The sequence below is a fragment of the Mugil cephalus genome, chromosome 8, assembly GCF_022458985.1.
Source record: "Mugil cephalus isolate CIBA_MC_2020 chromosome 8, CIBA_Mcephalus_1.1, whole genome shotgun sequence".
In the NCBI taxonomy this organism is placed as follows: Eukaryota; Metazoa; Chordata; class Actinopteri; order Mugiliformes; family Mugilidae; genus Mugil; species Mugil cephalus.
Window position 1 is genome coordinate 3918983 of NC_061777.1, and position 24437 is coordinate 3943419.

Sequence of the window (24437 nt, forward strand, 5' to 3'; positions counted from 1 at the left end):
AAGAGGTATTAATCTATGAAAACCTAATTCCATTTTACTCCTTTACACAGAACAAAAGAAGGGAAACCCTGGACCAGCATGCATGGACCCTGGCAACCCGGTCCACAGCAGGCAGAGGGTGGTGCTACCGGTCCATTATCCTGGCAGGGTGCACCGCGCGGGCCAGGTGACGGCCTACCCAACCAGAACCAGTATGGACCCCCACGGGAACCCCATCACCGTTCTCACTGTGGACCAGCACCCAGACCCCCAAGGACTGTACCCGCCCCAGTCAACATCCGCCTTTCTCCGGAGCTACCACCCCACCCTCCATCTTGAGCACTCGCTCAACCCCCACCACTGCGGATTAGAGCACCGCGCGCCCCCGGGCTACCCGGCGCAGCCGCATCACGCCGCCTTCAAGCGGCCCAAGTTCCACGGTCGCAGCTTTTCTCGCACCGCCTGTTTTTCGCAGTATGAGACCATGTACCAGCACTACTACTTCCAGGGGTTGACTTTCCCGCAGCAGCCCGACGGCGGCCAGGGGCCTGCTGTGGCGGGGCAGCTTGGTGGCGGAGGAGGGGCCCACAAGGCGCACCACAGCAGGGCCTTTCAGCCAGGGCTGCTGTACCCCACAGTGGTACACATGGCGCCCGCCTCTTCCTCGAGGATAGGCGACTCCGGCAGCGCTTCCGGCCTGAGCTGCTACCACGGCCACCGCTCGGTGTGCAGCGGTTACCTCGCCGACTGTCCCGGCAGCGACAGCAGCAGCAGCAGCTCCGGCCAGTGCCACTGCTCCTCCAGCGACTCCATGTTGGACTGTACGGAGGTCAGCAACCAGGGGGTGTACGGCAGCTGCTCAACCTTTCGCAGCTCGCTGAGCAGCGACTACGACCCGTACGTCTACCGGAGTAAGAGTCCGTGTCGGGGCTCCACGGGGGAAGCGGGGGCTGCGGCTTGCACCACGGTTTCCGCCGAGGACTCGTCGTCCCCCGCTCCCTTGGGACACGACTGCCTCCAGCTCCCCTCGGGGGCTTCGGGGTATAACTCGGGGGACCACCTCTCCAACTGCAGCTTGGAGCCCAACTACAGCAGTCGCTCATCACTGGAACCCAGGGAGAACAGCAACACTAGCACTACCTCAGCCGGGGCTCCAGAGTCTGCCGGGGCCGACAGGGGGAAGGGGGCACAGGAGGAGTCGGGGGAGCACGGGGCGGCGGCGTGTAGCTGCTGTTTTGAGGTGCTCCCTCACGCTGTGGAGTGCAAAGGACAGGACTTGGACCAAGCCGGGCACCTGGCCTCGGGACGCTGTCGCAGGGGGGTGGACTTTCAGGGCTCGACCTCCAAGAACTTCTTTGCTCCCGAGCACATGTGCCCTTCCTCGGAGCAGGTGAGCTATGAAGGGCTTCCTTGCTGCTTCTACAAAGAGATGAAGGTCCACCGGGCCGCGGCAGGGCGTTACGCCGAGGACTACGCTGTTAACGTGCAGTACGCACACGCAGACTCGGAAGCCTGCTCCGGGCAGGGCTGCTGCGAACTCAACCAGAGAATACCCATAATTCCCGAGGACACGGACTGCGAACTGGGCATGGGGTTAGAGACGCACAGCAGCTTGTTGCCGGTCGGCGTCACGGTGGAGGCGGAGTTGCGGACTGGGGAGCAACACGAGCCCAAGGAGAGGTACTTCACCTCGGGACAGTTCAGGGGTCAGTCGTACCCTCAGGAGGAGGAGACCAGGGCCTTGTTTCACCCTCAGCTCACTGTCAGCCCCGCTGCACTGGGAAGCAGTGCTTCAGCTAACGAGGGAGGTCTGGGCACATGAACTGAAGTCCAGAGAGAACGGGACTCAATCACAAACGTGGTACCATGTCAGTCAGTTAGTGGTTTAAACCCTCAGTTGCCTTGTTCTGACCTTGCTCTCCGAGCACTGAATGTTATCATCTTAGGATTGTGTGGATTTCTACTGAAATGGCCTGTCATTTCTAGATATATATACGATGTATCAAGTTCATTCCTGTGGCCACAAATGTCTCAAGCCTCGGAGACGAAGTAATACTACGAATTCGGAAAGGGGAGGGGGGTAGAATGAGGTCGGTATTCGCATCCGTCTGAAGGCTGCCTGCTGCCGTCAGGAGTCCGGGCCCATTTCTTACGAGATCGTTCTTTTTTTTCAGATTTTACAAACAAAAAAAATCTAGACTCCATCTTTTGTGCAAGCCCCGGGAATCTGAGAGTTTTCTCTGCAAACGTACACTCTTAATTTGCAAACACCTACATGTATACAGTCTGTATATATGCGCACATGAACATTGACTGCCTATAAAGCTTCAGCCACCAATTGAAATAGGTTCTATGGACATAGCTATACCAAAACAGAAAGACATGATTGTTGTTGTTGTTTTTTTTTTTTAAACTTTTTTCAAGAGCAGGGAAACGGGTCTTTCAGTTTGTCTGTGGCCCACAGATTTCTCTAAGGAGAAAGAGCTATATTACAGAAAAACAAACAAAAAAAAATGCATAGAAATGTGAATGCAAGGCTGACACTGGTCTCTATTCAGAATACAGAATTTGTTTTATGCATTGCATTTCTGTCCAGCCGTGGCCTGCCTGAATGAGACGAGCAACACGGATGAGCTTATGCTGGTAAGCTATTTGTAGCGACATGTAAAGACACCGCGCGGCCACCGGTCAGACATCAGGCCGCGGAGAGTGTCTCGGGGACAGCAGGTTTCTCCAGAAGTGGAGCGCAGTGCTCTTCCTTAATTTGGAAAAAAAAAAAAGCGCATCTTTGCCGTCACTTGCCCAATTTCCTCCATGAGGCGTGCTCTAATAAATATCTATGAAAGGTTCTAGCGTGTATCTAAAGGCCAAAGGAAAGTAGCTGGAAAAGACTCATATTTCATAAGGGTTCCTTATTGTACTGTGACTTTTTTTTTTTTTTATAAATGATGCAGTTATACATACCACAGTGTATCCGTTCGAATCATATCATGCAGAGCATAATACATACTTGCAATATCAACGCTTGTCGTTCATGCCTTTCTGTTTGTCCTGCAGACTGTTTTTTTTTATACTGTTTCTATGAAATATACACATTCTCTACACAGAGGAAAACCTGAAATAACCATATTTATAAGTTAACCCAGTGCTGTAATCAAGTGAGAATCTAATCTTGCCTTTTGCATAGAGATATGTACCTACTGCAAATATAACATTTTGGGGTACTTGAGTCACTATTTAATTTTTTTTTTTTTTTTTTATTGTTTCTAGCACTTAAGAAGATAAAAAAATGTGTACAAAAATTAATATTTTTTAATTTTTTAAGAATATAATTATTTTCTGTCATTACCAGTACAAATGTTTTAAAGGAAAAAAAAGAGGCTAGAAATCAATCTGTGTATATTTCTGTACCTGTATAGCAAACACATTTCATAAATGGAAATATGTTCTCTGAATATTTATTTACTAATATATTTATCTTTAAGCCATGTCTTATGTTCAGAGTGTATGAACGTTTGAGTTATTTGGTTGCTTATTATTTTTGAGAAAAATCACTAACATGAGACTTTGTATATACATGGTAATTGCACACAAGACGATTAAATCTTCTCTGACCAAAAAACTGATTTTAAAACTTTAGTACCATACAGTTTTGTAATTAAAAGTGTACAAAGATCTGTAAAATATACAGTTTTATTCAAGTAACTCGTGTTGTGGCTTTCTCCTTTTCATCATATACACCAGTGCTTCTCACCTGCATATTTTTGATCTACTCTGAGTAAAATCCTGTTACCCTCTGCAGTTTAGGTAGATAAAGGTCTCAGTCTCATTTGAGTAAAATAATCCTATTTCTATAACTGTCATATGATTTATTTTTTTCTTTAGTGATTTTATTTTCAAGGATTTAAACTTGAAAATCCTTGAAAATAAAATCATCTTGCAATTACACCACTGACCACTAGGGGTCCGCAGATCCCCGGTTGAGAATCACTGATCTACACCATCTGCACTCTACATTGATGGAGCTAATTATTACAAGGTAGAAGTAAGGAATAATTTGTAACCCGTCCACAGCTTTGAAATAATCTATTTTTTTATTATTTGTCGCCAAAACACTAAAGTTACAAAAAAAAATCATATTCAACTCAATCTTGACAGTTGACTTCTGCAGTAATATGGTGAAAACACTTTAGTGTCCTGTCATTTAGCTGTATTATAGTTTCCATAACGATCACTAAGGTGTTGATTTAATAAATAATATCCACTGACCTTTGACCTTCTGTAACTGTGCAGAGAGGAGGACAGAGGAGCTTCATGTCTGAGAACTCAGCCAACAGTCTGTGACACAGGCAAAAAGGCCTGAAACAAGAGGCCAGTCTTCTTTCCTTTTTTTTTTTTTTAAACATCTTGAATTGTCTGTAGGAGCCATTTGGAGAACATCTCACAGCTTGAAACCAGAATGAAGAGCCACAACTCCCCCAGTGAGGTTGTAGTACTGCACAGAGTAGAACCCCGTCTCCTCAATCATGTGTTTAAACTCCTCCTGCAGAAGAAACGCAGCAAAAGGAAATTAATAACGCACAATCTGCAAAACATCTGATATCAGAGCACATAGAACAAATAATTACTTGGTCCAACAAAAGGATTAATTTAAGATTTATCACTTACATAAAACATTTTAAAAACTGAAACATGTTGAAAGTAGAAAGTTCACATTTCAATACAGGAAAATATGACGAGATGAACATTGTGAATTGGAGACAGATGGAAAAGAATAACTGTTTCTTACCTGGTCAGGAAACTTGCGGATGCTTTCCACCAGATACTGGTAAGACTTCCAGTCTCCAGCAATCACCTCTCCCAAAACTGGGATCATCTGGAAACTGTAGGCATCATAAAGCCTGAAAAGTCCAACAGGGTGAAAAGTTAGAAGGTCTGCAGTGGACAGATCGACCGAGGACAGAGACAACGTTAGAGGGCTGATGAAAAACAAGATTGATTAATTAAACACTGGTCTAGATATGATCACTATGACCAACTGGCTCTTAAATGTAGTATTTGAGGTCTATGATCAGGCCAAACATTATGACCACCTTCCTAGTATTGTGTGGATCTCCCTTGTGCCTCCAGAACTATTGTGACTCATCAGAGAATGGACATGGGCCTTCGTCAATGTTATTAACTTCTACCGTCAGTGGTCAAAATGTTGTGGCTGATCGGTGTATGCAGAGCCGTCCTGCTTGTGTGTGTCTCTTTACAGCGAGAGGTTGGACAAATTAAACCAACCATCTGATTCAAATCATCTTGACTTGACGAGTTCTTCGCCAGTCACTGCTTCTCATAACCAGCAGAGGGCGGTAATTCTCCAAACTACACTGGATCTCTCACATTTGGATCACGATATCATTATTTAATGTTGTTAGATGTGATTATTATTCATCAGATGTAGCAAAAGAATCAAACTACAACTACTGTTCCTGCAGTGAAATCTATTCAGACTCACTAGGTTCACATGTACACTCCGTCTCACCTTGCCAGTAATGGATTTGTCACTTTGCTGAACTCTAAGCACATGAACCTGCCACCAGGCTTCAGGACCCGCAGCGCCTCCTGCAGGGCCTAAAAGGTAATTCATCAACAACAAAAAGCCAAATATTAGAAATATATGGAAACAAGTTGTGTAGATATTTTGGTTTATTGTTGTTTTTATAGAACATGATGCAGAAAAATGTGCTTAAGATCATTTTAAATTGGTATCAACAGTTTTTCCAGCAGAGCTTCCTCAGAGCAGACAGTGGTGCAGAGTCGGGTGGTGTCGTTGCAGTGACTCGTTATCTAGTTTCTAAGCTACACTGATAAAAACATAAAAAATAAGCTGGAATTTCCCTGTTATAATATAACTCTTACATATTCCTGCCAGGCGTCATCCTCAGTTTAGTTTTATATCATCTGAGCACAACGTTAGCTAAGCTAAGTTTGTGACATTCATTCTTTGTAAACTTTATTAAATTAATTCAATTGACTTAAACAAAAACAAACAGCAGTTTGGTCACTAAGAAACGTAAGAATTGCAAAACTTATGAAATGAGAATTCATTTCTCAAAAACAAATTTAATTCTCTAAGTCCTTCCATTAAAACACATATTAAAGCTTAGTTCTTAAAGGTCCCATATTATACATTTTTTCAACCATTTCACGTAGGTGTCAAAGATCAAACATCATTGTTTTCAAAGTGTTTTACCTCAAATTCACATACACAGACTATGGGGTTATATAAAACCTTTATAAAGTGGATTTTGCACAATATGGGACCTTTAAGGTAAAATATTGCATTTGAAAGGGAGTAAGATGAGGGATAAATATTCTGTCAGTGTCTGTGTTTTAGAGAAAAGTTCAGTCAGTTACCTGATCTATGTGAGTGACGTTACGAATGCCAAAGGCGATGGTGTAAATATCAAACTGGTCATCGTCGAAGGGCAGCTCCTCTGCATCCCCCACCACCCACGACAGACCTGACACAAACACACAAACACACAACGGCTCAGGTGAAAATTCTGCTCTCATCTTTATCCAAGTCATTTAGACTCTTTGTTCCATCCACTTGTAGCTTTAACTGTTTTTTATTTTTTAACTTGTGACAGTCGCTGGCAGTCGTTCTGCTTCGTAACCTTGCGAGGTTGAAGGGAAACCTCCCAGACTTCTGATTAGACTGTTTGCATCCAGTCTGCGACCTCAGCAGAATGATAAGAGGGATGTTTCTGTTTCTGGCCGGAACCAATTTTATTTATACTGATACGTGACATTATTTAAGGCTGTTTGACATCCAGTGAATTCACTGTGACGGCTTCATCCGAGCTCAGCTTATGTCACGCAATATATTTACAAGCAGATCACAGGCTGGTATGAACCAAAGAGCTTCACTTGAGTCAAAAGATCCTCTGCAGACTCACGATATTAACTTTGGAACAGTTGCACAATTTGCACAATTAATTGCTAAATTATTATATATTTTTTTCTCATTGTTTTTGAGACTTGTTTGACTTCGAGACCTTGTTTTGTCATTTTTACAGATCCTTCTTGCACAGTTATCTGCTTTTTTGCACTGTCTATCTTGCAATAACTACCTCATTGTCCACATTCACCATCTTAACAATTATATTCAAATTATTTTTGTACATATTTCTCACCTAATTCTGTGCTACTGTGACACAGTAATTTCCCATATGTGGGATAAATAAACGTTGTCTTATGTTTTATGTCGTTCTGTGAGTTATTTTTACGTTACTGTTTTAAAATACTACTCTCACATACATACCATCGTCACTTTCATTCACCACAATTACTAATGACATTAATTTGTGCTTTTACTTGTATATATTGTAGGTTTTGTCTGCTACAGATTTTTTTATTTTCAATGTTGCTGCAGCTCTTAATTTGAACCAGCGAGCTGCTAAATTACATTGTTGTTTTTTACCACACAATCGCAATAAAAACTTGTTCTCATAACTCATAAGAACTTCTGCCTTTAAGCACTGGACAGTTTTTGTTACTTGTGTAGTTATGGATCCATTTTTTGCCACTTCTCTAAGGCTCACAGTTTTCTACAGATAGAGATGAGAAATTCAGATTATGTCTCAGTTTCTCAGATTCCTTGAAAACACTGTAGCCAAACTGAGGATAACTGTGCAGTTTAACATGAACGGGGCACCTGAACTAATGCGTGTGTGTAAAAATGTTCACTAAAACCGACCAGTTGAAGGAAAACAAATGATCTGAGCTGAAGTTAGAGTCTCACCGGCACTGATGCCCACGCTGTCGGCTTTCTGCTTGCCCACTTTCAGCATCTCCTTGTTAATGTCACAGACGACAGCTCTAGACACCCGAGGCTCTTCCTCCGTGGTGTAGCCGTTAGAAATGTCCTGCCACGAGGGCGTCTGGCTGGACCGGGCCGCCCTCCGCTTCTGCCGCTCCCGCTGAGACTGGATGTACTCGAGGAAACGGAAAGCAATGTCACCTGCAGAGGTGAGAGGAGCATCACGACACAAGCTGAAGCGTGACGCCAGCAGAGCTTTCAGTCTGATGCTCTTCAGACGGACAAACGTCGGCCTACCTGTTCCACCGGCCACGTCCAGGAGCTGAGCGCCAGGCTGTGGGTGCATGACGTGCAGCAGCGTGTCCTTCCACAGTCGATGAATCCCCAGACTCATGGCGTCATTCATGACGTCGTACTTCTGAGCCACATTCTCAAACACCTTATACACTGACAAAGGTAACGGACAGAGAGAACATAAACCGATCAGCCACAACATTATGACCGCAGAAGACAGGAGTAAAAGTAAACACACAGCCATCCCCAGCAGGATGCAGCCCGGCACAGACACACACACACACACACACACAAACCCTTTTAGGAACAGGCCTCCAAATTCACATTCAAGTCCATCAGTACACACAATGAACTACATGTTAATCCAAACACCAATGGTAAAACAGAAGAAAGCGGACTTTCCTAGAGTGGACTTCTTCACGTCTTCTAGAAGTAAACATAATTCCAGCTGTCTGTGTTTGAGCTTCCTTATAAATATACCACACCCTGGATGACTGACAATCTTCACACATTACAATGATGCCACGTCCAGACATGTAGTGTCTGTACCGTTTAACCCCAAAATAAAATAAAACACAGCAAATTATGTCCCCTGGTTTACACATGAAAAACAACTGTGTAGGTTTATGTAACACAATCAAAAACCTTATACTAGCTTTTCTCCTCGCGTTTTTAAATTGGTCATATCCAGAATGCAACAAACACAAACCTTCCTGCTATAATCACAACTGTAAAACATTTAGAAATGTATTAAATGTCACTCATTCGCATGCCGAATACTCTACTAAATGTGCATGACTATAAACTCGTCTCACATTAAGCCATTTATTGTGTGTACGTGTAAGGAGTTGTGTTGAGATTTTAAATAGCAAGATTTCCGGATGGACTTCGCTACTCAGAGCAGAGAGCGCTCACCTTTCTTCGCCTTCTCCGCCTCGGGCACCGTCTCGAAGCCGAAGTGTGTACTTCTGTCTTCGGCCGCATCGGTAAAACCTCGGCAGGCCGGCGGAGCCCAGCGGCAGCCCGGCCGCGAACACACTCCAGCGGTGAAGGTGATGTTTCTGTCACAAAGACGAATCGCTCTCCGGACCAGCACTCTCATGGACGCGGCCATCTTGTCTGATTATACAATTATGCGACAGGATGTCGTCATTCACCTGCGACGGATTATTATTATTTTTTTTTTTTTCCGTCTAGCACATCGACTTTATACATTATTTATATTTATACAGTGTATTATCACACAGTAAAATCTAACCAAATAAAAAGCGACGTGTTGTACCGCAGCGGGACTTTGTCTCATTTAAATTTAATAAACATTATTTATCATTTATCACTGTCACAAGAAGGAGAGGAAGACGTGAACTTTTACTATAACTAAACATTTGTAAAGGAGGCTTTATAGAACTATATGTATAATATATTAAATATTATTGGGTAAAAGTTAGCTTTTATGCCAGAAATATTGTGCTAGACTATGCATTTATCACTAAGTTAAAATTAAATAGATAAATAAATAAGCTGCACTAAATGAATATTTGGAACATTCGTTATTTCTGTTGATCCTATCTAATATAATATTAATTTTATTTATTTAATTAATATATAATGTCGTCTAATGGCACCACTGCAGTACAAATGATATAAAGAATATAAGGTTCTTTATCTGACATTGTGTATAAAAAATATAAAACACCACACCAGCCTACATAATAGGTTGAGTAGCAGATGATCATTGACCTTCATTGACTGACATGGTGACTGACATGGTGCAATTCCAAACAACACAAATAATGTACAAAGCAGCTAATAGGTTAAGAAAAGATTTTGCATTTCTTTAAGAGTTGAGAGCTAAAACAATGTCCAAACAGTTCAAAGTAAAGTATAAAGAGGATATCTTTATAAGGTACAGGGATTAAATGGGAGGTGTGAAAGACAGCAGGTGATACAGGACGCTGCTATTATTGTTGATGTCTCATTTTTGTTTCTTTTATGTCTCATTGTTCTAAATATACTGTTTTATAACTAATACTATTTTATAACGCTTCTTCCCACTTTCCACTCACCGGTCATGAAAATGTGTTAAGTTTTGTTGTTGTTTTTACTTTGTGTTGTTGTCTTAAGATTATCGTTGTTTGTTTGTTTGTTTTCTCATCCATTCATGCAAAAGCAACATCTTTATTTTGCCTGGATAATTCCTTTCGGGTTAAAACAGACTTTTGCCACATGCAGTAAAAAGAAAGAATAAATAAAACACTCGGAAACAAACAACTACAGCTGTCCACGCAGTCTGATCAAATAATCGCGCAGACTGAAAGTTGTATGGACAGCTTTAAAAGCCAAAACTGTGATGTGAAACGCTTGCTTTGTCCAAACAAACACATATTCCTGAGGAGCAATGTGGGGATTAGTTCATGCTCAAAGACACTTTGACAGGTGGCTCCGAGCACAGGCTGCACAACCGCTCAAAGAGATCCACGTTCATATTTGAGAGGTTGGAATAACTGAATTCACCGCATACTTTGCATGATTAATGACTTAATTATCCAACCGATTCTTGGTTATTCATCTAGTGCTCTAAATGCAGGGCTGGAATCTAGTCTAAATAAACAGCTTTCAGCATCATAAGCAACTATAATAGGCGGAAAATCTCAGACATTAAACAGGCCTACGCATGTGCTCCGAGACTAAGGCTGGGCGTATCGATACCATACCCAGTATCTGATCGATACCAGGACGAAGCTGCCGATACTTATGTCACAGTTTCTCTTCTATACGTCCAGTAAATTACTCGTCACGGAGTTCATGCTGCTTCCCTCCAAGTCTTTGCGCTGCAGTAGCTTCTCCATCTCCACCTGTAGCATAAGGTGGGATATGGACAGTGTTTGATACTCAAATCCTTTCATCACAGCAGCAACGCACAGCTGGAACCGATGCTGTTATTGAAATGCGTCGGTGCACGGAAGAGAAGACAATTACACGGGATCCAGACCCACTTCTTTAGTGGAAAATAAATGAGCCAACATTTCCCTCTTAGCAGTTTTTATATTTATTTTTACATTGTTGCCTATGTTTACTTATTTGCTCAACTGACTTTGTTATTGACTTTATATTCCATTCTTGTTTTGTGGTTAACATTGTTATATTTATCCGTTTGTTGATGATTGTTCTCTTTCTTATTTCGCGCTAATTACATTTTTTCTAAAAACAATTGTGTGTAATAAAAGGGGAATCATTTAAATTTTCATGCTGCTTAATTGTTTATTATTGTTTATATTTTATTATTGTTTGTATTGAAATGAGTTAATGGAAACAGATTTATTTGACTCATATATTTACCAAGCTATTTAATGATCATGACATTTCAAGTAGAAAGGGGAGAAAAAAAAGTATTGGTATCGATGTCGGTGATAGTAGTTCTGTATTTACTAGGTATCGACACCAAAATTCCCAGTATCGCCTCCCTCCTGACAACTTCAGCTGCATCGGGGTCACTGCCGATATTACAGAGCGAGGCGATCAAAACGGCCTGTAAACCTCTCTCACCGCGACCTTTCTCCTCATCCATCAGGGGATGGACTTCTCTCTTTATATGCCCAACTTCACTATCCCAAGTGCAGAAAGTGGCAGGTATTGTCCTCCATTCTTCTCACTTTCTCGTCCTTACAGTAACCAGACACTGCCGCCCATTGTCTCATTGTTGCCTTAATTACTGGGCGACTCGGGTTCACAGGGATCTGCTTACGCCGGTCTCTCCTCCTGAGCCTCTGCAGGCGGACGCTTTTCATGGGGACACAGAGGAGCGAAGATGAGGCTCGGTGTCTAGTTAAGGATTAATGTTCCAGCTGCACAATCGAGAGAGACAGACAATAAAGGCATTAATTTATCATCTTTAATCACGTTCACGATTGTTTGTGGCTAATAACGAATATCACATTACAGCCCGTCATTGCTGGGGGGACGCTTCAAACATCTTATCACCAGTAGAGGGAGTAAGAGGGTAAATTGTCATGTATAGGAATGTGTGGGAAAAAAATTAACTCTTCTCCAAATAACATCAGCTTTTCCCTCCCCCTGATGTCCTGGTGCACAGGTGTTTTCTGCACAATTCTTCAGAAAATCACGACACTTCCAAAGAGGCTGCGTTACTGCAACCGCACTCTCATAGGAGCCAGGAGTTTTAATGAGTCCCAGCACAACCTGGCCAACAAATAGAGAGACTCGCATCGATTACCGCCCCAACAAAACCAGCGCGCACAACATTTCAGGGCCCGGCTGTGATGAAGGAAGCACAGACATACCTTTCATGAATTAAGAAATCATCACTGCAAACATTCAAAGTTTTCCAGCTCATTACACACGCCCCTGCATATTTTTTTTTTGTTTTTTTTCTCTGCCAGTAGTGTTCCAGTAGTAAAGTGGGCCTCCCGCTGTTCCCTCTAAAATGTGCAGGTTGCATGCTTGACCTCACCCCAGAGGGGAGCCAATAGGTTACACATGGCACTCCGAATCCCTCCCTCAGCGTGTTTGTACATCTCCAAACAATCTGGGAGTCATTTCGCATATCTGATAAGTATTTAGCGTCATCGAGAAAAAAAAAAAAGATGGTGCAGATGTTCCGCTGCTAACACTCCTGACGCCTGAATGCGTTTAAGGGAAATCAGCTTTACGGAATCACACTGCATCTTCTTTGTTTTAACAAACAAAAGGCTTTTAAATGGAACGAGGGATGATGGGATTAGCTTGATTCAATATGTGTGGCCTGTGTATAGCTCAGAAAATGTAGTTTTTAATAGAGTTTACTATTCAAATACATTTTTTCTTTGCGAAATGAAAGAGTAACGACAAACGCAGACTTAAGAAACATGCATACAGTGTTTATTTTGCAACCAGGACACATTAAATAAAACTACAAAGATACTTCACTTATACAAAAGATAGATTATATCCCATTCACATACAAAATAACAATAATTTACTGTATAAATTAACATTTTTCACTATTTTGCTATTTACAATTTCAAGAAAACAATGTTTTAACACCCTCGCGATGAGTTCCCGCAGGGCTCCTGGTGTTGTTTTCACGTCATCGAGCACTGCAGGACATTCAGCGACAACAACTACAGTTTGGGACGAGACAGTTTCCGCCACTCGGAAGACGGTGCGGAATTTTCCAATTGACTAGAGGACGGGACAGAAAATGGGAGTTTGCATAATTCACCAGGCTATCCAAACAAACATGCCCTTGTTAGATTTTAACTGTCAGATTTCGTTAGCTTGTGTTTGATTTGAACGTGCATTAATTTCCCATCGCTCTCACATCTCCGCTCCACGCATGGTCTGCTCTGAACATCGCAGACCCAGGGGCATGTGCTGTGCTGTTGTCTTGCAATAATTAACATGAGTTACAGTTGAGCAGACAGGCAGAATATAACACAAGGAGTCACAGTTTTACAAACTTCTGATTGGGGAAACAAACCCTCTTTGTTGTTTGGACGGGTCTCGAATTCCGTCCAACGCTTGAAAAAAAAAATTCAAATCTTCGGACTCGCATGTCAAAAGTCGTGTCGTGTGTAAAATATAACCTTTTGTTTCAAGTGCTCAGGTTGCTGCACGAGTCAGTGAAAAGTGAAAGCAAAAGTGAATAAGTACTGGTTTCGAAGTAGTAAAGTGGAAGCGAATTTAAGTGCATTGAAGTCTGGACTGTATTTATTCATCCTGCCAGTGAGGAAAACATTCGGGATGACGCTCTGCAGAGACGTCCTCGAAACACGCAGGCCCCGCAACAGGAAAGGCCAATTACCATGCCGATGGCGCGCTAGAAGATTCTGACCTTTCACAAGTAGTTAAAATGTCACAGCGATGCACAGAAAACCGTTCCAGCTGCAAACCTGCTGTCAGCTCGTGGGCATTACCTCAGAGTGCTGTTGATAATATCCTCGTCTGGGTGTCCTGTTTCGCTTTCAACCTTTCGGCCTGAAATCTGTGTGACAAGAGTCTGTAGTGTCACGCAGAATTTAAACAATTTACTGTTGTCTATGCTGAGCAGAAACACATTCTACCTTTGGGCTGATTAACAAAAAAAAAAAAAAAAGGGGGACTTAGTCAAATGCTTTGCAGAGAAAAAACAAAATGAAAGAGCGGTCATAAATATCATTCCCACACTGAATTACACAATATACAACAATATTCACCCTCCCCTTGTAATCAAAAGACAACTTAATGCGAACAATATGTTCAGTAAATGTCCAAGACTACACATAAGAGCACACCAAGTAGAAACAAGCGTATCTTTTAAAGCCTCGTCTGAAGAGTTCGATCCCAAAAAGGACTACGTGTTCATTCTGGAAAATAAGATCATCTAATGTTCGTCATGTAACAAAAATATAAAGGATCCCGCCTGGATTAGTTGGAACTAAGAGTTTTTTTTTTGTTTTTGTTTTTTGTTTTTTTACATTTACAGTCCTATTTTTTGAAATGAAACTCTTCATATGTACATTGAGTGTAAAGGAGTGCAGACTTTTCGAGGGGGACCCCGTGTCTGCTTTGTGACAGAAACAGATGTGAGGAATCTGAGACAAGGGAAGAGGAGATCCTTAAGGCACTTGAACGCCATCAAACCGGAAAGACTCCCACCCACGGCCGAGCAGAAAAAGCCCTCAGATCTGCCCAGGCCTCTCTAAATGGCAGTTTGTCTGCAGGAAAAACTGCTCCACTCACACCCCCCTTTTACCCTCCAGTAAACGCTTCTTCTTCTTCTTCTTCTTTCCACCCAAATCCATGAGCGCTAAGAGACTGAGTGGGCGAGCGTGCCCTCGTTCCCTGTGATCTTTCCGTTTTGCGGCGAGTGATTCATCCCTAATTTGCTGTGATATCTACCTTCCTCCGTGTCCTGTTTCCCTCTCCTCAGAAAAGCTAGTTGCCGTGTAAAGGACGTCAAAAAAAAAAAAGAACGAAACATAAGCACTTTGCATACAGCTTTGAAAAGACAAATACATATACAACTCTTTGGATGGGAGGATTTTCTGTTCATCATCCGCATGAGGCAGTTAGTAGTAAGAGTTAAGCGTTTGTGAATGTGTGTGAATGCATGTGTCCTCTTCTTCACTGTCCCCTCGGTGAAGGTTTGGTTACCACTGGAACTGGACAGGAGTTAGCCGTTGTGTAGCAGACGGCTGTGTCGTATTGTCACCGGTGATCCTGCAGTCTGGAGGGTTCGTTTTTTGTTTTTTTTTGTTTTTTGGAGGTATGCTGATTGGTGGGGACATCTGTGGTTAATGGAAATGGCTTCCCGCATGTTAAAAGTATCTCTGTTAAAGCTGCAGCTCTTCCTCCATCCAGTCTTTTGCTCTCCTCTCCAACACTGAGGTCACTGGAAGCCCTGCCTGTACTCCCCCCCCAAACCCTGCCTCACTTCCCCTTCCCCTCCTCTTTGGTGCTGAGCAGGATGGGAGGGCTTTGCCACTTTGGACCGTTCAGCAGCAGCAGCGTCTCTCAGTTAGTTGTCATTAGCCACTCGTGTGTTGGCATGTTAGCGTAGCGCCTCATAGAGTTTCATTCATTCATCCGAGGGGCACCGGCATCTGACGGCCCCCCCCAGCGCAGAGATAGTTGAGGTTGGCGGTAGCGTTATAGGTTAACGGTGCGGCAGGAGCAGCAGGAGCCCTAGTTGCCCACCAGAGGGCTGAGGTCCCCGTGGTGGTTCTTTAGCTTCTTCTTGAAGAGGGAGATGGTGGAGGGCCGGTACAGGATGATCCAAGGCTCCGAGGACGCCGTGCTCTGGCTGCAGCTGTCGGAGCCGCTGACCGTCGGGATGTTCGGGGACCTGGGAGGAATAAAATAACAGGAGGAAAAAAGACAGAGACAGAGGTAAACAGAGGGAAGAGAGCAGGGACAGAACAGATTAGAGTTTAGTCAAGCTCAGTAAAATTTAAATGGATAAAAAATAAAGAGTGCACACACACAAAACACACATAGATAATAAAAATGAGCAAAATTATATGCTAAATAGTTACAAAGTGCACTTATAGGCACAGAATTATACACATATGATATATATAATATAGACAATATATGCCTAATATAGGCACACTGAGGTTGTGCAGAGTAAACAGTTCAGATTTCCCATATTGCACATTGTTATAAAAAAAGGTACTGCACTTTATTCACTGTTGTGGTGGAAAATAGAGTTTTAAATAGTGTCATGCCACCTGCAGAACTTTTCATCAGGCTTTTCTGCCCTTTAATAATACGATTATCATCACACTCAATCCGCCCCGACTGACTAAAAGCAACACCTTAACCACAGATGTGACGCTGTTTTAAATGATTTCATTGTAATCATGAACTTGATGAAACGGTTCTTAAAGTTTGGAATGAAGTTTAAAGAAAAGGGCCTTAGAGCTAAACTTAACTATTTCCTGAACTACATTTTCAGGGGGAACAAAAACAAAACAAAACAAAAATGGGAACTTGGTATTCATAGACCAGTTCTTTCTCCCGCACCGCCTGCCCGGTGCTGCCGTCGCAATGAGCAGAATCTGAATTTCCGGCTTCAGCTAGTCATATTAAAAGAAAAACAACACAAAAAACAAACAAACAAAAAAAAACACTGCGGCAGCGAGGATTACCTGCCAATTACGTTGCAGCTAAACACGTCCAAATAATCCCCCACGCTGCCACGGTAAAACGTGTGAATGTCATCTTTAGCCAGTGCGACATAAATGAAGAAAACTACAAACTAAGACTTTTTTAACGTCCTTATACTTACTTGACTGTGACGTGCAGCAGCAGTTTTGCGACCATGGCTATGACGGTCAGTATGAGGAGAGCAGCGAGAGCGTAGATGGTCCACACTATGCACACACACAGACACGTACACAGACACACACACACAGGGAGAAACACAGTAACAAGACATCAGATATCTCCTACCGCGGTAATGAAAACAAACTGAAGCAGACTGAAAAGATTAGCAAGCAAACAATTATTCAAGCACTGCTAGCACACCTGTTAACAGTGTTCAGCCAGCAAATTGTCAAGAAACGGTGATGCATTATCAGCGCACATCTGTTCTCCTCTGTGTTGAGAAACACGTCAGATCAGAACTTTGAGGCAAAGCTTTTGGGACGTGGAAAGAATAACATTTGACGGAAGTGGAAAATAGTCAGGACGCGTCAGTCCAGTCCCGCGTAGCTTTTGAGGAGACGGCTGATTGGGATCAGCAGGGAGACCCAAAGTTACTTCAACTCCTGAGTCACCGACAGGAAAAAACAAGCGTCACGTAACATTACTTCCACGTATGATCACATAAACCGCAGCTTCCCAAAGCATCTCAGTGAACTGAGATGACTGAAATACTTTCAGAGAAACCAGGTCATGTTAAATGGGCGTTCTAGTTAAGGAAACGTCCCGCAGCATTGAGGTGAAGAGAGGTGCAGTAGGAGCAGTGTATCGTGGGTGTTGACATACTAGCGCTGTGGCCGGTGGTCTCGCCGCGTCCAGCCCACTGACCTGGCATGTTGTGCTCCGGTTTACCGGGGCTGGACGTGATCACGTAGAGGATCTGGGAGGAGCGTCCGTTGGACGTGCTGTTGGACCTCTCGGTGACGCCGCCGGCCGGTCGCGGCCCCACCGTGCTAGGAACATCGTTGCCCTCGTCCTCTGCGTTGGCCTCGGTCGTTCTGGTGTCTTGGCCTCTGAGCGCTGGGGGAACGAGAATGAGAAATGATTAAGAACCTAACAAAACAAACCTCGAGGTTACTGTCTGTAACCGAGGGTCCAGCTGAAAACGAAGGGCGACGGAGCGTTCACAGTCAGGGCCCCACGGCTGTGGAATGATCTGAGGAAATCAGGTCAGCTCAGTCTGTGATCTCTTTTAAACCTCTACTTAAAACGCCTTTCCTGGTTTTAATTGAGCCCTAAGTGAGTTTTAATTGGTAGTTTATTAACTTTGTTTGTTAAAATTACAGATTTTTATGTAGATTTTTACAGATAAAGATTATGTTTATTATAGACAGCTTCACAGAAAGCTGAACGTTGTTTCCTAAGCTAGAGACATTAGACCACATCTGATCAAGTGACTTAAATACGCAAGGTCACGATGTCAGAATGACCAAAACAGAACTTTATCAGGTGCTGAGAATTCTCTTTTTCGGAACGGAGTAACTCAAGATTAACGAGAGTCATTGCTATGTCAGTGGTCATAATGTTGTGGCCTACTTCTTTATCCTTGAATATATCTTTTAGCGGAACTAAGAAAAGTTTGGAAATAGGTTGAGAGAGGACGGAGGGGGCCGACCAGCTGCCACGTCCATTATTTAGGCAAATCTATTATTTATTTGTGTCCATCTTGAAATGCATAAATCATGGCTCGGCCTCAGTCTCTTCCATCTTCTCCACCAGCCCGTAACCGTCAGAGTGTGTGGAGGTGGTTCAGACCTATGAGCAGACATGTATAAAGTACTAGAGACCTTCAGTAAAAGAACAAGTATTCTATCAAAAAAGTGACTGGAGTTGAAGCGTTATTTAAGCACCACACTTAAGTGGAAGTACTCAAGTATTCAGCAATTTTTGTAGCAGAAGTACAAGGACATGAACTTACAAGATAGAGGACATGCACTATTGTAAAACCAACCAAAGCTATCAAAGGCCATATACAGGTGTTTTCTTTATGTGAAAACTAAATAAGTGATTAGAGCATCTAAGTCCCTTCAGTTCCTTCTTCCATCTCCAAACAAACTATCAAAGCTCAAGTATTCTCAATGCAGGCAGCTAAGCGAAAGGCAACTACCAGTCATCCACCACTCAGGTATGCACTGATAATAATGTGGGTGAGGAATGATTTCTAACATTTTTATGATTGTAATGTTTAACAATGCACAACACAAAAAATGTATCGGAGCAAAGTAATAGGTAGTTAAGTAAAAGTGAGTGAAAAACAATACTCCAGTGGAGTACGGGTGCAGCATTTTAGTACTAAAGTACAGTAGTGAAGTAGTTGTACTTCGTAGTTCGTGGCCTCTTCTACTCTGTGGTGTTCTGGGGGGTCAGCACTAAGAAGAGGAAGGACACCTCATGGCGGGACAAACTCATAAAAAAGAGGGGCTGGTCAAGTCGGGCAGAGAAGCTCGTTCAGTGACAGGCTGCTGTCTCCGTCCTGCTCCACGGACAAGTTGAGGAGGACGTTTGTCCCTCAGGATATAAGACCAAACGAAGCGTGAGTTCGGTCGGTGTCACTGGCTGTAAGTGCCCTTCGTCACCAGTTCTGTTCACAACTTTTATGGACAGAATGTTTAGGTGCGGCTGAGTGGTGGAGGGCGTCGAGTTGAAGGATTGAAGGATCTCATCTCTGCTTTTTGCTTCATCAAACTACGACCTCCAGCTCTTACTGGGGCGGTTCGCAGCCGAGTGTAAAGCGGCCGGGATCAAGATCAGCCCCCAAGTCTGAAGCCATGGTCCTCAGTCGGGAAAGGTTGGATTGCCTACTCCAGGTTGGGGAGAAGATCCTGCCTCATGTGGAGGATCTTAATCATGGGTAAGGGTATGATGGAGCGGGAGATCGATAGACGGATCAGAGCGGTGTCTGCAGTGATGTGGGCGCTTAACCTGGTCTGTCATGGAGAAGAGAGAGCTAAATAGGGATTATATCTCCCATCTGGCCTGGAAGAACCTGGGGGTTTCTCTGGAGGAGCTGGTGGAAGTGGCTGAGGAGAGGGGTCATCTGAACCTCCCTGCTCAAGCTGCCGCCCCTGAACCCTGGACCCGGATAAGCGGAAGACGACGGACAGACATATAAGACTCTACAAGGCCTCTTTCTCTCTCTCTCTCTTTCTCAGGGGGGTGTGGACCTGAATCTCTGCCGCGTTGTTTCACACAAGTCGAGGACATAGATCACTTAACGGCCCTTTAATTATTCCTGTGTGAGCCGGGCTGTCGCAGCGTGCGCGCTGTAATGGGATACATCACGCTGATCATGTTGTTGAAAGCACACGCAGCGGGGGCACGAGTGAACCCTCAATACTAACTGCATTTGTTAAGAAACCGATTGACTTTGCAAAAACACTCAAACGTGCAGTAAACATGTGGTGCGGAGAGCTTTACTCTCCCTCATTTTTCTTTTAACCACCCCAGACATTAATCAAAAAGTGTTTGCGATAAATTCTGTTTGCTTTAACCTGCTTACAGCGCCAGATGGACACAGTTTGCTTCATAAAACAACAGCACCAGAGAGCGCGGGCTATTTCAACTCATTTTACGTGTTCCCAGAGGAAAGCAATACCCTAAATGAGATCTCCTCTGCCTTTCATTTACTTCTCCCAAACACAGCGTAGATGTGATTTATTTAAAATCGCTGTGTGAGTTTAAAAATTTTCTCGTCCGTCATCTGAACCGACTGTGATACGAAGCAGACCACTGTTTATGACAGTTACTTGGCCCTTTCACTTTTTTTTTTTGTTTTGTTTTTGTTTTCATACATCTCAATTTGAGTAAATGAGGTTTGGAGGCAGGAATCAATCATTAATCTGTGACAAGCACATTACAAGAAAACAGTAAATGTTTAAATGCACGTCTCACAGTGGGTGAGTTGTTTGGAATCCGGTCAGCTCACAAACGAATCAACGATTAGCGATAATGGAGTAGCAGAAGGGTCACACCACAGCTGGAACACTGTGTGCCGGAGTTTGGAAATTGATGCCATATATTATACACCGATCAGGCATAACATTATGACCACCTTCTTAATATTGTGTAACTGCTTTCGAAACAGTTGGAACTCATCAGAGAATGGACATGGGCCTTCTGAGGGTGTCCTCAACACCTTGTGCTGTTCTGTTTCTTATTTTTTTTGTGTGCCTGTGTCAGGCTGCATCCTACTGGGAATGGCTACATATCGACCACCAGGTTTAGAAAAAACCCTGAATCAGAGAACCCTCAAAGTCAACTGGGGGAGACGTTTGCGTGCACGTGAAAAAAACTAATCATTGCCTTAATCCGACTTTAACTGGACAACTTAAGTGCATGTAAACACGTTACTCCGACTAAAATCGGACGCCAGATAATGCGACTGGAAATTGATTTTCCCTGGCCTGTATACGACTTAATCAGACTTTTAACTGGATAACACGTGTGCACATGCTCCACAACTGCTACACTGGTGTCCAAACAAATCCAAGAAAACCGGTCGCAGAAGAAGAAGGTAAACAGAGCCGGTAGAAGAACCACCTGAGGGATAGCGCCATCTTATCTGCACACATTACATACAAGATTAAAAAAGATGTACTATTATCCATCTGGTTGTTGTTTGAAATGTCGGTCTGACACATTACTTATACTGCAGTTATTCGATTTTCTCCGTTGCATGTAAACTGGGACAAGGGCTGCATTCAGAAAATCGAATTTCGAGCATAGCTCCATTAAGTTGTGCATGTAAACACAGTGAAGCCCTAACGAAGCACTAAGACCAACGTGCCATCAATGAGTATCATTGCTATGTGGTGGAAGTGTCTGGTCTGGTGTAGGTGGGTGCTACATGTCTAGGTAACATCCACGTGAATGAATATCATGTCCAAAAGTTTCCCAGCAATGATGTGCTCTAGTTTTTCCTCTACAGAAGCTTACATTTGAGAATTGTATGGTAAAACTTAAAAGCTGGTCTGGGTTTAATATCTTTCCTGGCTCCTGCCAGTGGTCATAATGTTGTGGCTGGTCGGTCTATACTTCATTAAAAAGGTGACATTTTAATTTCTCTTACGTACGAAAATACATTTCATCTCTCCAGTCTATCACAGCTTCTCCGTGCTCATTTATATATTTTTTTCTCCATCAACCTCAGCCTGGCCTGGTTCCTTTTTTAAAAGAACTCTCTGTTCTTCAGTAAAACTTCCTGTCTGCATCTCTTCATCAAACGCAGGGAAATACTTCTTCTTCTAAATACCATTTGATCCAGGCCTGTTGGGTTCTTCCGTGAATGGCGTCTGGACGTGAAAAGCTGCGTGGGATATCTTCTCCTTTTCATGAAATCGCTCAACCTGACGTGATGTTCCCAGAACGTCCCACATGTTCCCCATTTGCAAACAAAATACCGCGCTCCGAACCCCAGCTGCCATCGTCATCTGAGAGCGATTACCCTGAAATTACAGCCTCGACCACTCAGCCCGCCACCAAGGAGATATTAAATCTACTATAAATACTATTGTCTTTCTCTTTCTCCCTGTCTTGGCCTTTCTGTGTATCTGTAAAAAAAAAAAAAAAAAGCTATTACTTGAGGAGGTGACCTTTTCTCATTTCATGTCTCAGATTCCATATCTGGGCGTCACGGTGCCTCCCGCAAAACAAGATCCGCGATGTCAGGAGAAAGGATCGCGCCTGTTGTTGGGAGGTCACTGAATGTCGACCCTCCGATATTGTTTTTACTGTAACACCACCAGGCGAGAAAAATGACACGGGATTACAAATGGAGGCAGAGAGGGTGGAGCGGGGGACAGATTGCTTCTCGTCCGCGGCGGCCCTATGAGCTCGAATGTCACCTACGCTGAATTACACCAGGGCGTGCTTTGTTCACTGCCCAGAAATTAAAACATTAAATCATTTTTTTTGGTATGTTCCGACTATTTATGAGAGGACACGGTGAAATGTGAAAACAACTTCCAAATTAAACACAGGGTTCCTACATATTTGAAATTTCAAAAGTCCATATTTTTTCCAGACCCTAATTTCCAGACGTTTGAGTAAATTGTTGTGTATCATGTAAATAAACTATGGAATTAAATCATTTGTTTTCATTATTCTGAATATATATACTGTTATGAACCAAAAGATTAAAGCTAGGTAATGTGGCTCGTAAGTTGCATATGAATATTCACATAGATATTTACAATTTTCTGTTTTAGAAAATTGAACAGTGGTAACAGTCTTGGAAACATAAATATTTTTCAATACATTAATTTTGATTGTCTATACATTTCCAGACCTGGAAATTTATAAAATCATATTTCATACTTCCATACTTTCCACACTTGCGTAGAAACCCTGTAAACATTTTTCGTATCAGATGGACCCAAAAGAAGAAGAAAAGCTGGTCCGCACAGTGAAATCTGAAAATCAGAACGTGTGATGCATAGAATGAGAGAGTTTTGTATGTAGACGGCATAAAAAGTTGCCGTGGAGTGAACTCTGGAGAAGTGAAACAGTCTGCCACGGCTTGATAAGAGAGCGAGTTCCTAGAGAAACAAAACATTATTTAAATATGCAGCATCACTTGGGGCTGTGAGGCATTGACTAACAAATGAAAAGAGAATAGGCGCAGCCAGTGGCGTGACAACTGCCTCGAACCATGCATGCAAAGCTGCATTGTGGAGCTAGAAAGCCGGCGCACCTGAGCATGCAAATACTGTCCTCGTGGATTTGGAGGGTTCTATAGTAAAAGCAGGTGGACACTAGTTGCAGTGAAATCCTTGGGCAGTGTTACCTTGGTAAAGAAGAGCAAAGCCCTGGGCCTGGTTGGTGCGGTCTGAGTAGAAGTACAGTATGACGAAGTCGCCAGTGACGTTCACCAGCTCCCTCGGCGGGCTGCGGCAGTCGAAGCGGGCCACCACCTGGTTGGTGTAGCCGTCCAGCAGCTCCACCATGTCCGTCTGGTCGGAGATGTCGAAGAAAGTGAAGTTGAAGAGGATGGCCGAGGATCCGGGGACCTGGATGGTCCAGTAGCAAACGCGGCCGGCCCCGTACTTGTCGGGGAAGTCGGGGGAGTAGATGACTCCGGATGGAGATGAGTAGTTCCCACCGCAGGCGCCCACTCGAGCTGAAAGACAGAGGAAATGTGTGATGTTTGCTTTAGGTTGGGAGCTATGGAGCTAATTAATGAACTTATATAGCCTCTTGCCCAATGACTGCTGGTAATGCCGCCCCCAACCAGTGAACCTCCAGAGAATAAGCAATTAGAGAAAATGAATGAAATACCTAGCCCGGTATACTCCATCATTATTGGATGTATTTTAACTAATACAGCAAAGAAAAAAAACTCAATTGGATAGTCCTCCGACCAATCAGAGACATTTTGTCTTAAACAAATGAAAGTCCACGGAGCTCAAATGACTGTTACTCTTCTGTCCATCACCACATAGAGAGCGCTCAAACGATTTGATTTGGCCTGGTAGATCTTTGCCCGGAGCATAATCACCAACTTCCTCGCCCACAAAAATATTGTGGTCGTGGAAGTTTGTCTATCGTCCAGGCTAGAAAATAGCCTGAAGCAGAGAACCCTCAAAATCAATCGGGAGAGTGAAAAAGCTCTGTCAAACCTCCAGTTAGATACTGGTGAAGCTCTAAGACCAACGTGCGTCTAATGCCT

At 43.3% G+C, this 24437-nt stretch overlaps 3 protein-coding genes across 5 annotated transcripts in view; 1 reads left to right on the top strand and 2 right to left on the bottom strand.

Annotated features, from left to right (window-relative positions):
- Window positions 1–3684, top strand: part of znrf3 (zinc and ring finger 3) — a 71239-nt gene extending 67555 nt beyond the window's left edge. For both annotated transcript variants that reach the window (XM_047591712.1, XM_047591711.1), the window contains exon 8: window positions 51–3684. In XM_047591712.1, coding sequence (XP_047447668.1) covers window positions 51–1801 — 1751 coding nt within the window. In that variant the 3' untranslated portion in view covers window positions 1802–3684. The remainder of the gene's footprint in view (window positions 1–50) is intronic.
- Window positions 3685–4054: 370 nt separating this feature from the next.
- coq5 (coenzyme Q5, methyltransferase) lies at window positions 4055–9216 on the bottom strand. The gene is made up of 7 exons (XM_047591713.1): window positions 9002–9216; window positions 8090–8239; window positions 7775–7993; window positions 6385–6491; window positions 5510–5598; window positions 4769–4880; window positions 4055–4522 (listed from the first exon to the last, which is right to left on the bottom strand). The coding sequence occupies exons 1-7, from the start codon at window positions 9198–9200 to the stop codon at window positions 4421–4423; spliced, it is 978 nt and encodes a 325-aa protein (XP_047447669.1). The 5' UTR covers window positions 9201–9216; the 3' UTR covers window positions 4055–4420.
- A 3726-nt stretch (window positions 9217–12942) lies between these two features.
- kremen1 (kringle containing transmembrane protein 1) overlaps window positions 12943–24437 on the bottom strand; it is a 62941-nt gene continuing 51446 nt past the window's right edge. Inside the window, exons 6-9 of one of the 2 annotated variants that reach the window (XM_047592429.1) lie at window positions 23556–23888; window positions 17558–17791; window positions 16857–16941; window positions 12943–15911 (exon numbers count right to left, since the gene is read on the bottom strand). In XM_047592429.1, coding sequence (XP_047448385.1) covers window positions 15752–15911; window positions 16857–16941; window positions 17558–17791; window positions 23556–23888 — 812 coding nt within the window. In that variant the 3' untranslated portion in view covers window positions 12943–15751. The remainder of the gene's footprint in view (window positions 15912–16856; window positions 16942–17557; window positions 17792–23555; window positions 23889–24437) is intronic. The other variant, XM_047592430.1, reaches the window with a different exon arrangement.

Bases quoted from the DNA above. Each gene is read 5' to 3' on its own strand.
- coq5 (XM_047591713.1), bottom strand. From the start codon at position 9,200: ATGGCCGCGTCCATGAGAGTGCTGGTCCGGAGAGCGATTCGTCTTTGT. The intron at 8,240-9,001 runs GTGAGCGCTCTC...TACCTTTGTCAG, and splicing joins GGCGGAGAAGGCGAAGAAAG to TGTATAAGGTGTTTGAGAAT. The intron at 4,523-4,768 runs GTAAGAAACAGT...TTTCTTCTGCAG, and splicing joins TCCGCAAGTTTCCTGACCAG to GAGGAGTTTAAACACATGAT.